Source organism: Colletes gigas, unplaced genomic scaffold (assembly GCF_013123115.1).
Source record: "Colletes gigas isolate AHSC1104 unplaced genomic scaffold, ASM1312311v1 Colletes_gigas_Sc00040, whole genome shotgun sequence".
Taxonomy (NCBI): domain Eukaryota; kingdom Metazoa; phylum Arthropoda; class Insecta; order Hymenoptera; family Colletidae; genus Colletes; species Colletes gigas.
This window is the reverse complement of record NW_025106669.1, coordinates 1,219,167-1,237,713: the sequence shown is the minus strand read 5'-3', so window position 1 is coordinate 1,237,713 and position 18,547 is coordinate 1,219,167. Positions and strand designations below refer to the sequence as shown.

Sequence of the window (18,547 nt, the reverse complement as noted above, 5' to 3'; positions counted from 1 at the left end):
ACTTTGGGAAACGTAACTGTATAATATATATCTTAACGAGGGCAGAGAATCCCAAACGATCGTGCAATATTGTTACATTATGTACTTTATTTAGTTCGGAGTCGCTTGAGGGACCACAGTGTGTAAAAGGTACTAATAGCATGGTAGGAAATGAAAGTATGAGTGCTGTGCCTAAATACGGATAAATTATTCAGAACTAGTATGGGAATTTCGCAAATTTAACGACACATAAATGAACATAGCGAGCTTGGTAATTCTTGGCGTGCAAATTCCAGCGCAGAAAATTCAGTCGAATTAACATCGGCTAATATTATTCTTATGATTTGAAATCTATCGTTGAAACATAGCCGATAAGTAATTTATAATCGTTATAGACTTTATAGGAATATTGTTTTTAATGTTAAATATTCCCAAAGTTAGTTTTAATGCAGAAGATACACTCGTGCTCTCTAAAAGTTAATTAGAAACTTACATTTTGATATAAGTCTTTCAAATATATTATAAATTACACGCTTTTATTTTATGTGATATTTCTCACAATATCTTACGGTCCGACATGATTATAATTTATACTTATTGTTGTTAGTACCTCAAAGTTATACATAATTTATAAGAAATGATTTTTATATAGCGAATTACTAAAGTATATACACTTTAGTTTACTATTCAAATACCTCACAATGTTTAAAGTGCCATCTAAGATTTCTCTCTCATCCTATGCCGATCGTATTAAAAATTTTATTTTTGCACTGTTAAAAAATAAAGGCAGGGTGATCGATAAGGAAGGAATTCATATAAATGTTTAAAAGATTCACGTATGCTAATAAGGTTTTAAACAAAGTAAAATTATACGGATATTGATATCGGGAGGTGTATTACGATGTGTAATTCTATAAGTAAGTCACAAATTCATTATAAACATAAGCAATGTAAATTTTGTTATCGAACGAACCATAAAACAGAACGTAACGTTACACACGTTACGTCGAATGAATCAATTAACATTTACCATGGTATCGGTACTTCTTTTCGACTCAAAAATGAAATATAAAAGAATGAATGTTGCGAATAGAATACCCCGTCCAAAGTTACATAGAATTTTTGTGACGATACAGCGATGGGAGCCATCCTTTATCATCCGTTAACTTTTATTGCGATTTCAATGACTCCACCATCTTCGTTGCTACATTCCACGCGTACCGTAAGCATCGAACATATTTCTTCTCTCGTCAATTACATGTAACACGTGTTTATATCGTTGCAAGGTACATCTAAAAACATGTACGATACGTCCCTAGCTGATACGAGTGTAGAAGAATCGTATAAAACTGATGTTTAGCATAAAATACTTAAAAATAAAGGAAATCTAACATTTCAATAAATGTGTTTGAATAATTCATCTCGTAAACTGTTACTCACTGTTCAGCGGCACACTCTCCCATCCAATCCGTTGCATTTATCATCACGTTATACTGAGTTTTTAAATACCGTGAAATGCACAAGATATTCGTGTCGACGTCTGTCTCTTTTGGCATATCAATCGCGTTCGTGTAACAATATTCTATTTCGTTGTTGAAAATCGCCCATATCTGAAAATTTCCTAAATATTACTGGAAATCTTCTTTTATATACAAAATGCGTTCGCACAAGTTTATATAACCTGTATCCACTTGTTCTGCAACATCTCCGACAAGTTGTTCCTTTTTTTAAATTTTTGCAAAGTGTACATTGCTTCGACACCTTCTTCTATGTTCTTAACACGCTTGAATATGTCGTCGATCAGATTTATCACCATGTTCTCTAATTGTTGAATCGTATACCTGAACCGTCTAAACTTTTTCAGCCAGTTCGATTTCGTAATGTCGAATATGATATCGCGAACGACTGTAATTTCGTTCGAAACTTCGTAAAACAAATTTTGAATTTCCCGCCAATATGCTTCGTACTCGATTCCCCTGGTACTTCCGAATATTCCTATTTTATTCGACCTGTTAAACGAAATGTAACATACGTAATAATAATTAGGGGCAATTTATGGAATTTTCAAAATTATTAAATAATTATTACCTTCCAAATATGACCAAAGCCTCGCAGATTTCAAATACATCGTAACATCTCTGTTCAAAAGTGTAAATTTTATTGAAAACTTCCGCCTCGTTTATGTCCCACTTTTTATCAGAATTGATATACGAAACAACGTTTGTTATCAGCTAAACAGAATTTTATTATGTAAATATAGAATTTAGTATAGAAATTGTATCTAACGAGGAACATACATTATCATAAATTATTTTGTAAATATCACAACAGAATATGCATTTTTTCAGTGTTTTCATTCCCTCTTCCGGATTACTGCCCAATGCTACATCGATGTTAACATAACCTCTGCATTGATGTATTATTTGCGAGCTGAACGCTCGACAAAGTATTTCTATATCATTCCTGAAACATTATACTTCCAAATATATCTTCTGCATTAAAACGTGTGTTTTGAAAAAGATATTGCTCTCACTTGGTGTTATAAAATGGAGATTCGGCCCAGATAAATAATATCAGAAGTAACGCTTCCGTTATCGAATTTTCAGGGTCCCCAAAAATGTTCAAACGTTTGCATAAATCTAGTAAAACGTTCAAGTACGTCAAATTCGACGACGTTTCTTTTAAACCGATTCGAATATGGCGGGCTAATTTCTCGAACTTGTTCACGCTGAGAGAACGTAAATTTCTAAGCGTGTCTATTATCGATCGAACTTCTGGGTTGAGAAGTTGAGCATTTAAGTAATTTAAGTTCGAATCTGTAAATGAATATTTCTTGTATCGTGAAGTGTTCGCATCCCCACTCTTGCTGCTGTCCGCTGATTGGCTGTCGTCGAGCTTCGTCACTGGGTTAGGCCTGGGTTAGGTCTGAATTAAGTCTGGGTTAGGTCTGGGTTAGGTCTGGGTTAGGTCTGAATTAAGTCTGGGTTAGGTCTGGGTTAGGTCTGGAATAAGTCTGGGTTAGGTCTGGGTTAGGTCTGAATTAAGTCTGGGTTAGGTCTGGGTTAGGTCTGAATTAAGTATGGGTTAGGTCTGGGTTAGGTCTGGAATAAGTCTGAATTAAGTCTGGGTTAGGTCTGGGTTAGGTCTGAATTAAGTCTGGGTTAGGTCTGGGTTAGGTCTGAATTAAGTATGGGTTAGGTCTGGGTTAGGTCTGGGATAGGTCTAAATTAAGTCTGGGTTAGGTCTGGGTTAGGTCTAAATTACGTCTGGGTTAGGTCTGGGTTAGGACTGGGTTAGGTCTAAATTAAGTCTGGGTTAGGTCTGGGTTAGGTTTGGAATAAGTCTGGGTTAGGTCTGGAATAAGTCTGAATTAAGTCTAGGTTAGGTCTGGACTTAAAGTCTAGGTTAGGACTTAATTCAAACTTATTCCAGACCTAACCCAGACTTAATTCAGACCTAACCCAGACCTAACCCAGACTTAATTCAGACTTATTCCAGACCTAACCCAGACCTAACCCAGACTTATTCCAGACCTAACCCAGACCTAACCCAGACCTAATCCAGACCTAACCCAGACTTAATTCAGACTTATTCCAGACCTAACCCAGACCTAACCCAGACTTATTCCAGACCTAACCCAGACCTAACCCAGACCTAATCCAGCCCTAACCCAGTCCTAACCCAGACCTAACCCAGACTTAATTCAGACTTATTCCAGACCTAACCCAGACCTAACCCAGACCTAACCCAGACCTAACCCAGACCTAACCCAGACCTAACCCAGACCTAACCCAGACTTATTCCAGACCTAACCCAGACCTAACTCAGACCTAACCCAGACCTAACCCAGTCCTAACCCAGACCTAACCCAGACTTATTCCAGACCTAACCCAGACCTAATCCAGACATAATCCAGACCTAACCCAGACCTAATCCAGACCTAACCCAAACCTAACCCAGACCTAACCCCCGTTATCAGCGATGAATTGGTCTGGGTTAGGTCTGGGTTAGGTCCTAAAAAATATTTCTTGTATCGAGAAGTGTTCGCATCCCCACTCTTGCTGCTGCCCGTTGATTGGCTGTCGTCGAGCTTCGTCACAGTTCTCGACCAATCCTGTGAGTCAGCGGAATGCAACGGGAGTGGGGATGTAAACACACTGCGCCCTCTAGGTACTCATGAAAGGACGATGCATCGAGCAATACTATTTGTATAATTTAGAATTATGGAAACTAACGTCTCGCGTTCCAATAATTAACTTCGTCGTGTATGCTTTCGATCTTCGTTCGACTCGATGCTACTCTTTTCTCCCCATGAATTTGCCTGATCCATGACCAAACTACTCTTTCCAATCTATCGACCAATTCAATTTTCCTCTCGTCTTCCTCCGAAAGGATCGCTTTTGTATCTTCTCCGAGCAAGAAACAGTCAATTTTCTCCGGAAATACATTAAATACGTTCTCTTTTGGAACGTACAACGTAGTCAAACCCATTGGTTTGTAAACCTCCTCAGTCAGGCATATAATAAATTCATGAAGATTTGATAACACATGGGTTTGTATGACTGGTTCATTACAAATGGAAAATTGTTAATTGTAATATAGTGTATGTATGAAGAATATGATGGAAATAATACAAATTTTAATGGGAGATTCTGGGGGCCAAAATAAGACGAAAATCAAGATGGAGGCTTCGTTAAAAAGTTATTAAATTCAATTAAATTCAGAAATTTCTAATCATACTAAAAAAATTATATTTAGTTACAGGGGTCAATTACAAGAATTTTTGGTGATTAGACATACCCTCGAAATCCTATCCATTTTCGAGAAAAAAATTCGAGAATTGTGAAATTTTTCGATCGAAAATAAAATTTTTCAAATCGTTCTAAAAAAATTATTTTCAGTTACAGGGGTCAATTACAATCATTTTTGTTGAATACACATATCCCCGAATTCCTATCCACTTTCGAGAAAAAAATTAAATACAGCCTGAACTTTAAATGTTAATAACATTTTAACGAAGCCTCCATCAACAAATTGATATTCTTGATTTTCGTCTTATTTTGGCCCCCAGGACCTATAATAAATATATTAAATGGATACACGATGTACAGTCGTTGCTACGAAGTGTAACAGGCGCGTAAATATTTTCCAAAAATTTTAAAACGGAATTTTCAATATTCCCGCTGATACTTCCGAATAAAACAGCGTTCACAAAATTTTCTGGCGTATAAATTTGCCACGGTGATCGAAGAAAGTACACGAACCCTTTGGGCGCGTAATTTGGAACATTCAAAATGGCGGTTAGCTTATTTTCTTCGTGAAATATGCTCAGCACCGCGTGTGCGGGATTTTCAAAATATTCGCGTATCGTTACGTCGCATTTCTCGTTCCAATCTTTGTTATCGACAGTAGGGAATATCGTTAAATCTTTTACGTATTGCACCTGCAAATATATTTAAACGTGAAACACTTTACCGACCGGGTAGCCTATTAATTGACATTTTACCGACCGATAGCGGTTGATTAATCGGCTATCGGTCGGTAAGCGTTGGTCGGTAAAGAAGTTGATTAATAGGCTATCGGTCGGTAATGTGTTAACAGTCTCGATGAACTTTATTCGTTAGATAGATGTCGCTATAACGAAGTGATCTTATCAAACAGACCTCTGAACCGATGAACGCGATAAACACGATAAAACGATTCTTTGCAATTGCATCTAATTTTCATCGTCAATTTACTGTCAATCATTTCAACGATTACACTGCGTTGGTTTCAAGAGCATGTTTTTCCGTAAGTAATCGCAAATCTTGATATACTTCTTATGCTTCTTATCTTAAATTTTGTTAATATCATTATGCTAGAACGTATAACTATTAACGTATAATTCGTAAAAAAAATCATAAAATTATCTACGGTTAGAATTCACCGTGTTATTGCAACATTTATCTTCCGATAAAACTATAATTAGTACATGTGCAGTTTTCAATAATAGAATAATAAAAAAAACAGTCTTACTAATGTATCCAACTCTCTCTCAGTGAATATCGGTTTTTCGGGTTCCGGAGGAAGTTCTTCTTCGATTTCAGGTGATTCTGAAATACAGCGAACTATTATACTGCAAATTTATTTTACACAGCCGTAATTGAACAATATACCATATTCTTTGCTTTAAAATTGGAACGATTAATTACATTTAATCGAGAATCAACAGAAAATTTTAAATAAATTAAATGGTGTCGACACTGACAAATTAAAATTTACTATATTAATCATAATGTCTTTATAAGAACGACGAGGTATTTTCGATGAAAATGAATCTAAATAAAACCTCATTTGGACTATTTTTAATTATAATTTATTCTGTTAGAATTTGGTGGTTATTAAAAGTGGGTTGGCAACACTGGTAAAAAAAAGAAATGCGCGCAGTTACAGAAAAGAAAAGTTGAAAGTGTTTGAGTTTAATTTATCGTTATATCATAATATGTACAATCAGAAATATAATTTGTTTTATTTTGTATAATTGAGAGTTTAATAAAGTTTGTTTTTGTAAAACTTTTGAAAAAATAGTCCGAATAAGTTTCTGTGTTGGACTTATTTTCATCGTGAAACTTTCATTAACTTATTGATAATACACTCATAAGAATAGAGATGGCGCTGCTTTAAATTTTTGTTAGCTTTCAACTTTTTGAGAATATTGGTACATATATGTGTACGTTTAGTTTTTAAGTTATTTTAAATATTATAATGGTGACCATTAGGGTTATGATACAGAAACGTCACAAACACATTTGGCCTTGAATAGATTATGGCACGAATGAGATATAGGAGCATGCTTGGCCTGTGGTTATGATTATATCAACAGCTGGCAGAAAACATAGATAAATGTAGTGGAAGTCGGGTTAGGTTTGGCTTAGGTCTGGATTAGGTCTGGGTTAGGTCTGGGTTAGGTCTGGATTAGGTCTGGGTTAGGTCTGGGTTAGGTCTGAATTAAGTCTGGGTTAGGTCTGGGTTAGGTCTGGAATAAATCTGGGTTAGGTCTGGGTTAGGTCTGGGTTAGGTCTGGAATAAGTCTGAATTAAGTCTGGGTTAGGTCTGGGTTAGGTCTGAATTAAGTCTGGGTTAGGTCTGGGTTAGGTCTGGAATAAATCTGGGTTAGGTCTGGGTTAGGTCTGGGTTAGGTCTGGAATAAGTCTGGGTTAGGTCTGGGTTAGGTCTGAATTAAGTCTGGGTTAGGTCTGGGTTAGGTCTGAATTAAGTCTGGGTTAGGTCTGGGTTAGGTCTGGGTTAGGTCTGAATTAAGTCTGGGTTAGGTCTGGGTTAGGTCTGAATTAAGTCTGGGTTAGGTCTGGGTTAGGTCTGGAATAAATCTGGGTTAGGTCTGGGTTAGGTCTGGGTTAGGTCTGGAATAAGTCTGGGTTAGGTCTGGGTTAGGTCTGAATTAAGTCTGGGTTAGGTCTGGGTTAGGTCTGAATTAAGTCTGGGTTAGGTCTGGGTTAGGTCTGGGTTAGGTCTGAATTAAGTCTGGGTTAGGTCTGGGTTAGGTCTGAATTAAGTCTGGGTTAGGTCTGGGTTAGGTCTGAATTAAGTCTGGGTTAGGTCTGGGTTAGGTCTGGAATAAATCTGGGTTAGGTCTGGGTTAGGTCTGGGTTAGGTCTGGAATAAGTCTGGGTTAGGTCTGGGTTAGGTCTGAATTAAGTCTGGGTTAGGTCTGGGTTAGGTCTGAATTAAGTCTGGGTTAGGTCTGGGTTAGGTCTGGGTTAGGTCTGAATTAAGTCTGGGTTAGGTCTGGGTTAGGTCTGAATTAAGTCTGGGTTAGGTCTGGGTTAGGTCTGGAATAAGTCTGGGTTAGGTCTGGGTTAGGTCTGGGTTAGGTCTGGACTTAAAGTCTAGGTTAGAACTTAATTCAGACTTATTCCAGACCTAACCCAGACTTAATTCAGACCTAACCCAGACCTAACCCAGACTTATTCCAGACCTAACCCAGACCTAACCCAGACTTAATTCAGACCTAACCCAGACCTAACCCAGACTTAATTCAGACCTAACCCAGACTTATTCCAGACCTAACCCAGACATAACCCAGACTTAATTCAGACCTAACCCAGACCTAACCCAGACCTAACCCAGACCTAACCCAGACCTAACCCAGACTTATTCCAGACCTAACCCAGACCTAACCCAGACCTAACCCAGACCTAACCCAGACCTAACCCAGACTTAATTCAGACTTATTCCAGACCTAACCCAGACTTAATTCAGACCTAACCCAGACCTAACCCAGACCTAACCCAAACCTAATCCAGACCTAACCCCCGTTATCAGCGATGAATTGGTCTGGGTTAGGTCTGGGTTTTGGTCCTGTGCTAAAATTCTACCTTTAAGTGAGGAATTATTCTCAACTAATTTGCACTATTAATGTGTTTCTATACCATAACCTTAAATGTTAATTTTGTCTATGCTCGATCAAAGAAATACAATATCTCAAGATCCCAGCAATTATTTTGTTTATATTTTCGGCGTTTAGTGTTGCAGTTGGGGGGGTCCTGAGTGTTGAAAAATACATTCGGTGGTTTCTAATTATAATACATATACACGTTAATCGAATACTAATTTACTTTACTTTACAAGAGAACATTTCTTCCACGAAGTACGAAGTTATATGAAAGTCAAATAATATATTTTTTACGAACGTTTAAATATATTCTGCACGAAACAATGAAGAATAAATCATTATTGCAGATATTCCAAATTTCGATCGTAAAATTCATGTTAATTTTACTTTCTAAATGGCGAAACTTCGAACGTGTATTTTACCTTGCCGCCCAAAATCTTCCTCGTCCGTATCCATATCTAAAAATTCCCGATGTGGATCCACCATGTTGTCCGATTTCCTCGAACTTTCTGACTTTTGTTCTCTTTTGGCACTCATGGCTATTAATTAAACAAACAAACACATATACAATTAATCAAAACATCAATTAACACATCCTCGCAAGATACCAGAGTTTCACGTTTGAGGTTATGTTAAATCGATACATTCCGCGTTACTACACAACAATTACTGTATTTCTATAAAACTATAATGTGATATGCAAGCAAATACTTGTAAATACGTGTAACATATATCACATAAATTTTGATTATTATTACTAAACAATCGTTTTGGATTTTCATTAAATTTGTCCAATATTTGAATATTTGTAGATGCTGTAAATTTCGACTGTACGAACAATTTTGCACCATGTCTGTAACCTCAAAAATCAAAGTGTTTGTCGGCTCGTTCGTTCATACTAACGAACATGGAAAATTAATTACCGTCGATCATGGCGCGATTTACGTTAAAGAAGGGAAGGTACATAACAGATTTTTTTTTTATAAAAAAAAAATAACGATAATGAAGTTTTTATAAGAAATATAAAAGTATTTGTAAATTTCTAGATTACCAATATAATAATAAATCCAAAATCAATTGACACGAAATATGAAAATGTGACTGTCCTCGACAGCAGCCAATTTTTAGTACCAGGATTCATCGACTGTCACATTCACGCTGTCCAGCTCCCTAATTTAGGAGTCGGATACGATAAAAAGCTTTTAGAATGGTTGGAAACTTACACTTTCCCTTTGGAGAGGAAATATACGGATGAGAAGTTTGCCGAACAAGTATTCGATGCTGTCGTAGTGAGTTCGGCAAAGATAATTCGCGAAATCAAAATATTCTGCGTTACGTTTGCATTTTAAATGATATTTGAATTGTAGAAACAAACTATTGCGCTTGGTACAACAACAGCGTGTTACTTTGCATCCCTTTACGCGAAAGCATCTGTAATACTTGGGCAAAAGGCTGCGGACATAGGTCAACGGGCTTTCATAGGAAAACTGAGTATGAATGTTCAACGTAGTGACAAATACTACGAGACCACAGAAGAATCAATGATAAATGTAAATAAATTCGTGAAAGATATCATTGAATTGAATGTAAGTATTCTATTTTAATTTCTATTATGTTATCTTCATCGTATAACATCAGTCTGTGTAACTGTTACTTCAGAATCCTCTCGTAAAGCCAATTATAACACCAAGATTCGCCTTAAGTTGCGATATGACATTGATGAGAGAATTAGGAAAATTAGCGAAAGAGAAAGATCTCCATATACAGGTACTGGCGAAAATGAAGTTTCCAATGATGCCATAAATAGATAAATGAATATTAACACATTACCGACCGATAGCCTATTAATCGACTTTTTTACCGACCAACGCTTACCGACCAATAGCGTATTAATCAACTGTTTTACCGACCAACGCTTACCGACCGATTAATCAACCGCTACCGGTCGGTAAAGTGTTAATATGTAATTATAATTTATGTGCCCAAATATGTTTCTGAATATATCTTACATTTTTGTATACATTTAACACATATAAGTTACTTTAATATGTGCAAAACGTTTTAGAGCCACATATCTGAGAATCTAGATGAAATAGAAGCCGTAAAAAATAAATTTCCTGAATGCTCTTCGTACGCAGATGTTTACGATGCATCTGGACTTCTTACAAGCAAAGTACGTTAAAATAATATGAATCAATTGTTAACACTAGATTGCCCAAGGAAGTCATTTTGACTGCTTTTTAATTACAATTAGAAAAACAATTATGTATATAATGACACAATTTCTTAGAATTTTGTGACTTTTTGTACAACATATAAATGCGTTTATTAATAATTGTAGTTACCTCCTCCCTCCTTCATTTCCGGTATATATATATATATGTGTTATACCTATATTGCCCAAAAAAAGCAGTCATTTTGACCGCTTGGGAAATTTTAAATAATCAAATCACTCTTATTATTGAATTGAGTAAATTTCTTATATGACCAGTTCGACTCTGTATTGAAATAACAGTTTTCATTTTTTTTTCGATTACCAACACATGATAACATACAAGTACATGATAAATTGTCGATTTGGGCTTACCTAACCCAAACCTAACCGAGACCTAACCCAGACCCTAGATCTGGGTTAGGTCTGGGTTAGGTCTGGATTAGATCTGAGTTAGGTCTGGGTTAGGTCTGGATTAGATCTGAATTAGATCTGGGTTAGGTCTGGATTAGATCTGAATTAGATTTGAGTTAGGTCTGGGTTAGGTCTGGGTTAGGTCTGGTTTAGATCTGGGTTAGGTCTGGATTAGATCTGAGTTAGGTCTGGGTTAGGTCTGGATTAGATCTGGGTTAGGTCTGGGTTAGGTCTGGATTAGATCTCAATTAGATCAGGGTTAGGTCTGGGTTAGGTCTGGATTAGATCTGGATTAGATCTGGGTTAGGTCTGGGTTAGGTCTGGATTAGATCTGAGTTAGCTCTGGGTTAGGTCTGGATTAGATCTGAATTAGATCTGGGTTAGGTCTGGTTTAGGTCTGGGTTAGGTCTGGATTAGTTAATAATCCAAATTATCTAATCCAGACCTAACCCAGACCTAACCCAGATCTAATCCAGACCTAACCCAGACCTAACTCAGATCTAACTCAGATCTAATCCAGACCTAACCCAGAGCTTACTCTGATCTAATCCAGACCTAACCCAGACCTAACTCAGATCTAACTCAGATCTACTCCAGACCTAACCCAGATCTAACCCAGACCTAAACCAGACCTAACCCAGACCTAACTCAGATCTAATCCAGACCTAACCCAGACCTAACCCAGATTTAATCCAGATCTAATCCAGACCTAACCCAGATCTAATCCAGATCTAATCCAGACCTAACCCAGATCTAATCCAGACCTAACCCAGACCTAACCCAGATTTAATCCAGATCTAATCCAGATCTAATCCAGACCTAACCCAGATCTAATCCAGACCTAACCCAGACCTAACCCAGATTTAATCCAGATCTAATCCAGACCTAACCCAGATCTAATCCAGACCTAACCCAGACCTAACCCAGATCTAATCCAGACCTAACCCAGACCTAACCCAGATTTAATCCAGATCTAATCCAGACCTAACCCAGATCTAATCCAGATCTAATCCAGACCTAACCCAGATCTAATCCAGACCTAACCCAGACCTAACCCAGACCTAACCCAGATTTAATCCAGATCTAATCCAGACCTAACCCAGATCTAATCCAGATCTAATCCAGACCTAACCCAGATCTAATCCAGACCTAACCCAGATCTAACTCGGATCTAATCCAGACCTAACCCAGACCTAACCCAGATCTAGGGTACAAATTAATTATTCTTTCACGATGCAGTCATTTTGACTGCTTTTGGGCAATATAGGTATATACTTAGTTTCAGTCTTTCTAGTGTTAAATACTTCAAGTTTACAAACTGTTTACAGACTGTTCATAGAAATTTATTTGTAGACAGTGATGGCTCACGGAGTACATCTCACAGACAATGAAATTGCGCTATTAAAGAAACGCAGTGTAGCGGTTGTTCATTGTCCTTCATCGAATACATGTTTAAAGAGTGGCCTTTGCGACATTCAAAAGCTGAGATCCGAAGGAATAAAAGTTGGCCTCGGCACTGGTAAAAATAAATGTCTTTCAAAAGTAGATTTTCCAACGATTGTGTCATTGTGATTATTTGTTCGCAGACGTTGCGGGGGGACATAGCTGTAGCATTTTGGATGCGATGAAATCAGCTTTGGAAGTATCGACTCACCTGTCTTTGATTAAAGATAATTATGAACCGCTTAATTACAAAGACGTGTTTCATATGGCTACTTTAGGAGGTGCAATGGGTAAGATTTATATGAATTTATCAAGTTTCCATTTTACGTATTAACATTAATTTTTTTCCAGCTCTGGCGATGGATAATGAGATAGGAAATTTTGTAGTTGGCAAAGAATTCGATGCTCTTGTTATAGATACAAACATAAGTATCGGACATTTAGATGATTTACAAGATTATACTTTGGAAGAAAAACTTCAAAAATTCATATATTCTGGAGATGATCGCAATGTACTCGAAGTGTATATAAGTGGGCGTAAAGTCAAATAAATATAATCACTTTGACAATGTAACGTACTTACATTCACTTTGATTCCGTACGCATAATAGCTGTAAATAAAACTTGTTCTTTCGTAAAGCAATATAGAAGTATACGATCAAAAGAAATTCTATCGAATGCTAAATTACACATATATTAAACATTACGATATAAAAAATTACCTGTACGTTGTTCTAGGAATGCTTTTATACATCTAGTAGCTTGTTCGAACGCCTTATCAAACCCGCTGCTGTCCTCATCCTACAAATAAATAAGATTAATTACATCATGCGATGGCTCAAAGAAAAACCTATTTCGATACTAAACGAATGCATGTAATATTTACAAACAATGGGTCTCGTATATTCAATTCTCCATTTGGATCGTATTCACCAAGCAGTTCAATTTTTGCTCGATTGTTTTCCGGTTGCATTTGATATAAATCGTAAACTATACCAGTGTCCATTCCAAATATCCAATCAAATTCATGGAAATCTTCTTTCGTAATCTGAAAATTACCTAATTCATTTCCTTCTTTAATTTTGTAATCGACTTACCTGTCTCGCTGTGTGATTATACTGCGCGATGCCATTTTGTTTGAGCGTGGCCATAGCTCTAGGTTCTGGACTTTTGCCTACACGATATCGCAGAAGTGCAGCGCTATCTACTTCCCAAAAGTTAGAAAGACCAATTTTTTCCAGTTGATTGCGAAACACTGCTTCTGCTATTGGAGAACGACAACTGTTCCCTGAAATTTATAATCTATAAAATATAAACCACTTTTTACAAGAAACGATCGATGTTTTTAACATACCTAAACACACCATTAATACTTTCTTCTTTTGAGACATGTTAAGATCCGCAGATCTTCAAAAACAAAACTACTTTTTTCCCCTACCAAAGGCAGGAATGCTATTGTTTTAGGTTATGTAAATGACCTTGTAAAACAAAACGATGAAGTACATTTATTTTTATCTATGAAATAACGATTAACTGTATACGAAACGATTATTTTTAAGAAAAGTATTGTAAAGTGTTGTAACGAATGTTTATTATTTTTTACAAATTTCGAATTATGCTACGATATTTAAATAATTTTCAAAACATTTATTTCTGGGATTCATTTTGATCAGAATTTGTTATCTGAAAATAATAAACTAATTTTTTATTATGGGAATAAATTTTAATTCCCACCAATTTAGAAATTGTATCAAATACCCTTACGTTTCTCCAAAAAAGTCTTTACGCTTCGTACACATTGTTCGTACGCTTTATGAAATCCAACGCTGTTGCTATCCTGCGAACAAAATTTTTTATCAATTTAGTTCCTGCTTTATAGTACAGAATCTAAGTTAAACGCTGGAGATAGATTTTATAAAATATTATTTTAGTTCGAGTAAAGACGATAGGAATCATGTACATAATAAGGATCTCTGATTATAACTTCTCCTTGCGGATCGTAACTTCCAAGAAGCTCGATCTTGGCAGTAGAATTGCGAGGTTTCATATTATTTAGCTCTTTAATGTTATCATTATCCATTCCAAATATCCAATCGAATTTGGTGAAGTCATCTTCGGTGATCTATAACAAAATATACAAATACGTTGATATTTATATTTCATAGTTCTTACCTGATCAGCGATCTACTTACAGGCCTTGCTTTGTGGGAATAATTCGTAATGCCCTTTTCCCTGAGCGTGGACATAGCTCTATGATCTGGGCTTTTACCCGTATGATAACTTGCAAGAGCTGCGCTGTCTACCTCCCACGAATCACTTACATTTAACGTATTCATTTCATTAATAAACACAGCCTCTGCTATAGGCGAACGACAAATATTTCCTGTGAAATAAAAGTTGGGGGTATATTCATAGCAAAACCTAGTTCATCGATCGGGGTGAGTTATACGTCATTCGATTCGTCTAATTCAATACATTATTGATATGCATTTCATTATCTGATGAAATTCATTATTTTTTTATAAACTTGTCGTAAAGTTACGGTAAAAAAGTAAGATTAAGTATATTTTGACAAGTCCATAGGTGGAAACAGGTGACTGTCGTTACTCTGTTCAAAATGCTACCTAGTCAAATGCTAATTTGTTAAACATTTATCGAATGAAATTTCTACTATTTCTGCTAATATTTCATCGAATAAATCACCATTTTTCTATTAGGTACATTTACTAAATACATAATGGCTCAGGCATTCGATGAAGTTACTCTTCTTAAAAATATAAAATATCGATAGTATTATATGTTATAAAAAGGATTAAAAAATGTGTAGCATGCCTCCGAGTGGTTTCAATTTAATTCGTGCAAGCATCCGTAATGGGATCTTCAAAACTGACGCTGTGATTAATTTTCAAGCGACCTCTGCGATATTTTCTATGACAAAATGTTGATTCATCGATCTCGACAATCTACTTTACTCTTCCAATTGCTGAGCAGTATTTTTATTTAATTTTAGTTATATAATAATATGACATTGCTCATAATTATATGTTAGCATATATGTTAATTTTAAAACATCTATACCCAAGTTTGTTTTTAGAAAACCACGTTCTTTGCTTTGCAAATATCTTTATATTACGATATCTTCTACGTTTAGTTTGATCGACAGATCCTGGAATAGTTATCCTGCGTTGCCAATTTTCATAACATTTCCACATTGCAGATAGTACAAGAAACAGAAGAAAAGCAGAAATTGTTCTCAGTAATCATTCGTTTCGACTGTCATTTCTGATTTTCTTCTGTTTCTTGTACTTTGCGAATTTTGTTCAACCGTGCTATAAAAATGACCGAATTAGTAGTTCCAGAAGCGTGGACCTTATTTAAATTGCACGAATTTTGTCAAAATAATGAAGCTTTATTAAAATTGTTGCAAGATAAAAAGTTGATTGCCAAAAATCTTAATTGTCCGCAGCGTGGAAACGTAATGAAATTGGACAATGAAAATTGGCGTTGTAGAAAAACAATTGCAGCATCTCTTGGTGCTTGCAAACGAAAGCGAACTTGTGATGTAAAAATATGTGTAAAACGTGGAACGTGGTTTTAAAAAACAAAGCTTTCTTATGAAATGGTATTAAAATTAACTTACACGTTAGTCCATAATTTTGATCGATATCAGATCGTACGAGAATTACAATTGAATAAAAATACTGTTTCTCGATGGAATTATTTAGTAAAACAAGTTATGACTGATTGGCTACAACATTCGTGCGAAGTACTTGGCGGACCAGGCAAAATATTAGGTCGTCCCATAAGTTCGTGCCGTTCAATATTCTGAAATTGATGAGGATAAAATTTGTAATCTAATAAAAAACAAAGAAAATTTGTCAGTTGAGGTGATTTCTGAAATTTCAAACATAGTAACATCAACAATTCATAGAAATTTGAAACAAATAGATATTGCGTCAAAGTTCGAAGTTTGGAATTCACACTAGCTTATGGAACAAAATTCTCTTAATCGTGGTAGAGCCTGGTTGCGTAAATATTTCTGTTAGCATATAATAAAACCGAATCTTGTAAGATATAAAATATAACAATCTCCAGGCTTATTAGTGGATAAACAATTTGAAAATGTCAACGTTTTAATGAAAAGCGTTAAACTAAATTTGAATAAAATATCCAGCAAGTTTTGGAGCGACGATACAATGGCTTTGCCAAAAGAAGGGGAAGGAGTTGTTGAACGAGAAGAGGTTTACTATTTTTCATAAAATTCCATCATACGTTTAAAATATTGCTTCAAGTTGCAGTAGAAAACTCGGCACGAACATATGGGACGACCTAATAGTAGAAATAGACGAATCTAAGTTCGGACGAAGAAAATATCACAGAGGTGATCGTGTAGAGGGACAATGGGTTTTTGGAGGAATAGAAAGAGGAAGTGGAAAAATATTCCTGGTGCCTGTTGTAAGTAGAGACACAGACTCCCTGCTTTCAATAATTAAACAATGGGTGTTGCCTGGCACAACAATTATTTCAGATTGTTGGAAAGCCTGTAACATCTTAGAGAAAGAGGGGTACAAACATCTTACCGTAAATCACAGCTTACATTTCAAAGACCCGGAAACAGGCGCTCGTACAAATACGATAGAAACTACGTGGAGGCATGGTAAACACTTTTTGCCTGAATATTGTCGGTTGGTATTTCTAATTTTGCACGTTTTTTAATATTTTCTGTAACATACAATACCATAAAATTTTCTAGTTTTAGCAAAAAGGATAATTTCATTGGGTATTTAAGCCACTACGTATTTTACAAATTTTCCAAGCAAGGAAAGGATGATTTATTTAACCAGCTGTTAAAAGAAATTGCAGAAATTTCATTTGATTCTACGGAAAACCAAAATATACCAGACCTAGATGATAATGAAATTTAATAATAAAAAAAAGTTAATCCAACGCAATGCATACAATAGTAATTTATTATATTCTATACCCGTAAACACTGTTTGAGTGAGGGGAATTGTTGCGGCACATACTTCACTTGTCACTTGTTTCTATCTGTGAATGTCGCGCAGCGAAATCATTTTTAAGAACGGGATTTTATAACAACGAATATTTGCGTCCAACGCAGATAGCTTGGAAAAGGGTCGCCGTAAGCGGACCATAGAAGCAAGGCAATTAAGCATTTTAGTGACTAAAACCGTCCCCATAAACAGAGACTCCTCGACAGCTGCACCTTGCGTGCAAACACCCCCAACAAACCATACCTGCCCCGACGACAAACATTTTCCAAAAATATTTAAACATTTAAGACACGCCTCAAGAACATTCCTGATACACCATCCTCCCAAGCACCACCAATAAGAAGCCATCCATCTCGCCCTTTCCACTAATGAAAGCAACCAACCACAACTTCACAGAGTCGAAAAGCGCTAAAAGATACGACTGTTAGACAGATATCAAGCAACGCTCAGTCAGAATACAGCTCAAGAGTCTCGTCATCTACGCGTTTTAAAATAAAGACTTAACGAACAACCATCGTCTTTGCTTCCGTAAACCACCCTAAATACTCACACAATTTTAAGGAGGCGTGCGAGGTACGCGTACAAACAGTGAACCTGTCTGCAATTGTTTTTCTACGCCAATTTTCATTCTCCAATTTCATTACGTTTCACAAATTCATTAATGTTTAACAAATTAGCATTTTGAACAGAGTAACGACAGTCACCTGTTTCCACCTGTGGACATGTCAAAATATACTTAACCTTACTTTTTTACCGTAACTTAACGACAAGTTTACAAAAAAATAACGAATATCCGCAGATAATGAAATGCATATCAATAATGTATCGAATAACGTATAACTCGCCCAAATATTTTGACGTTTACCTAAACAAACCATAAGTACTTTCCTCTTCCCTGCCATGTATTAAACTTCGTGTTTTATTCGGGGGAAACACGTTTTGAACGATTACGAATCGTCAAAAAGAACTTAAAAAAATAACTATTAAGGTTAGACGAACCTTCGTCCGTCCAAGATCGAAAAGGAAATAACATGGCTTTCCCCACCATCTAGTTAGACGCTAAGAGTGTTCGTCATTACTAGTGTCGCCGTC

At 36.1% G+C, this 18,547-nt stretch overlaps 3 protein-coding genes across 7 annotated transcripts; 1 reads left to right on the top strand and 2 right to left on the bottom strand.

Moving 5' to 3' along the window:
• Nucleotides 1-1,136: 1,136 nt before the first annotated feature.
• Nucleotides 1,137-14,062, bottom strand: LOC122402805 (dynein-1-beta heavy chain, flagellar inner arm I1 complex-like). Of its 2 annotated transcripts, XM_043405911.1 has the most exons (14): nucleotides 13,795-14,062; nucleotides 13,538-13,728; nucleotides 13,327-13,488; nucleotides 13,163-13,241; nucleotides 8,794-8,910; nucleotides 5,995-6,071; nucleotides 5,080-5,422; nucleotides 4,215-4,541; nucleotides 2,513-2,795; nucleotides 2,277-2,442; nucleotides 2,068-2,210; nucleotides 1,661-1,988; nucleotides 1,420-1,589; nucleotides 1,137-1,271 (listed from the first exon to the last, which is right to left on the bottom strand). In XM_043405911.1, the coding sequence occupies exons 1-14, from the start codon at nucleotides 13,829-13,831 to the stop codon at nucleotides 1,184-1,186; spliced, it is 2,511 nt and encodes an 836-aa protein (XP_043261846.1). In that variant the 5' UTR covers nucleotides 13,832-14,062; the 3' UTR covers nucleotides 1,137-1,183. The 2 variants fall into 2 exon arrangements, with proteins under 2 accessions (XP_043261846.1, XP_043261847.1); XM_043405912.1 differs by lacking the exons at nucleotides 13,538-13,728; nucleotides 13,795-14,062 and adding an exon at nucleotides 13,024-13,051 and having other exon boundaries at nucleotides 13,327-13,356.
• Nucleotides 5,590-12,998, top strand: LOC122402808 (guanine deaminase). Of its 4 annotated transcripts, none has more exons than XM_043405918.1 (9): nucleotides 5,590-5,769; nucleotides 9,184-9,331; nucleotides 9,418-9,660; nucleotides 9,739-9,957; nucleotides 10,031-10,138; nucleotides 10,437-10,544; nucleotides 12,351-12,516; nucleotides 12,584-12,730; nucleotides 12,792-12,998. In XM_043405918.1, the coding sequence occupies exons 2-9, from the start codon at nucleotides 9,221-9,223 to the stop codon at nucleotides 12,989-12,991; spliced, it is 1,302 nt and encodes a 433-aa protein (XP_043261853.1). In that variant the 5' UTR covers nucleotides 5,590-5,769; nucleotides 9,184-9,220; the 3' UTR covers nucleotides 12,992-12,998. The 4 variants fall into 4 exon arrangements, with proteins under 4 accessions (XP_043261853.1, XP_043261856.1, XP_043261855.1 ...); XM_043405921.1 differs by lacking the exon at nucleotides 5,590-5,769 and adding an exon at nucleotides 5,933-6,065; XM_043405920.1 differs by lacking the exon at nucleotides 5,590-5,769 and adding an exon at nucleotides 8,918-9,084.
• LOC122402810 (low molecular weight phosphotyrosine protein phosphatase-like) lies at nucleotides 14,062-18,490 on the bottom strand. Its single transcript, XM_043405924.1, has 5 exons — nucleotides 18,321-18,490; nucleotides 14,633-14,823; nucleotides 14,401-14,562; nucleotides 14,199-14,277; nucleotides 14,062-14,123 (listed from the first exon to the last, which is right to left on the bottom strand). Exons 1-5 carry the CDS (start codon nucleotides 18,355-18,357, stop codon nucleotides 14,110-14,112), a joined length of 483 nt encoding a protein of 160 aa, XP_043261859.1. The 5' UTR covers nucleotides 18,358-18,490; the 3' UTR covers nucleotides 14,062-14,109.
• Nucleotides 18,491-18,547: the final 57 nt, after the last annotated feature.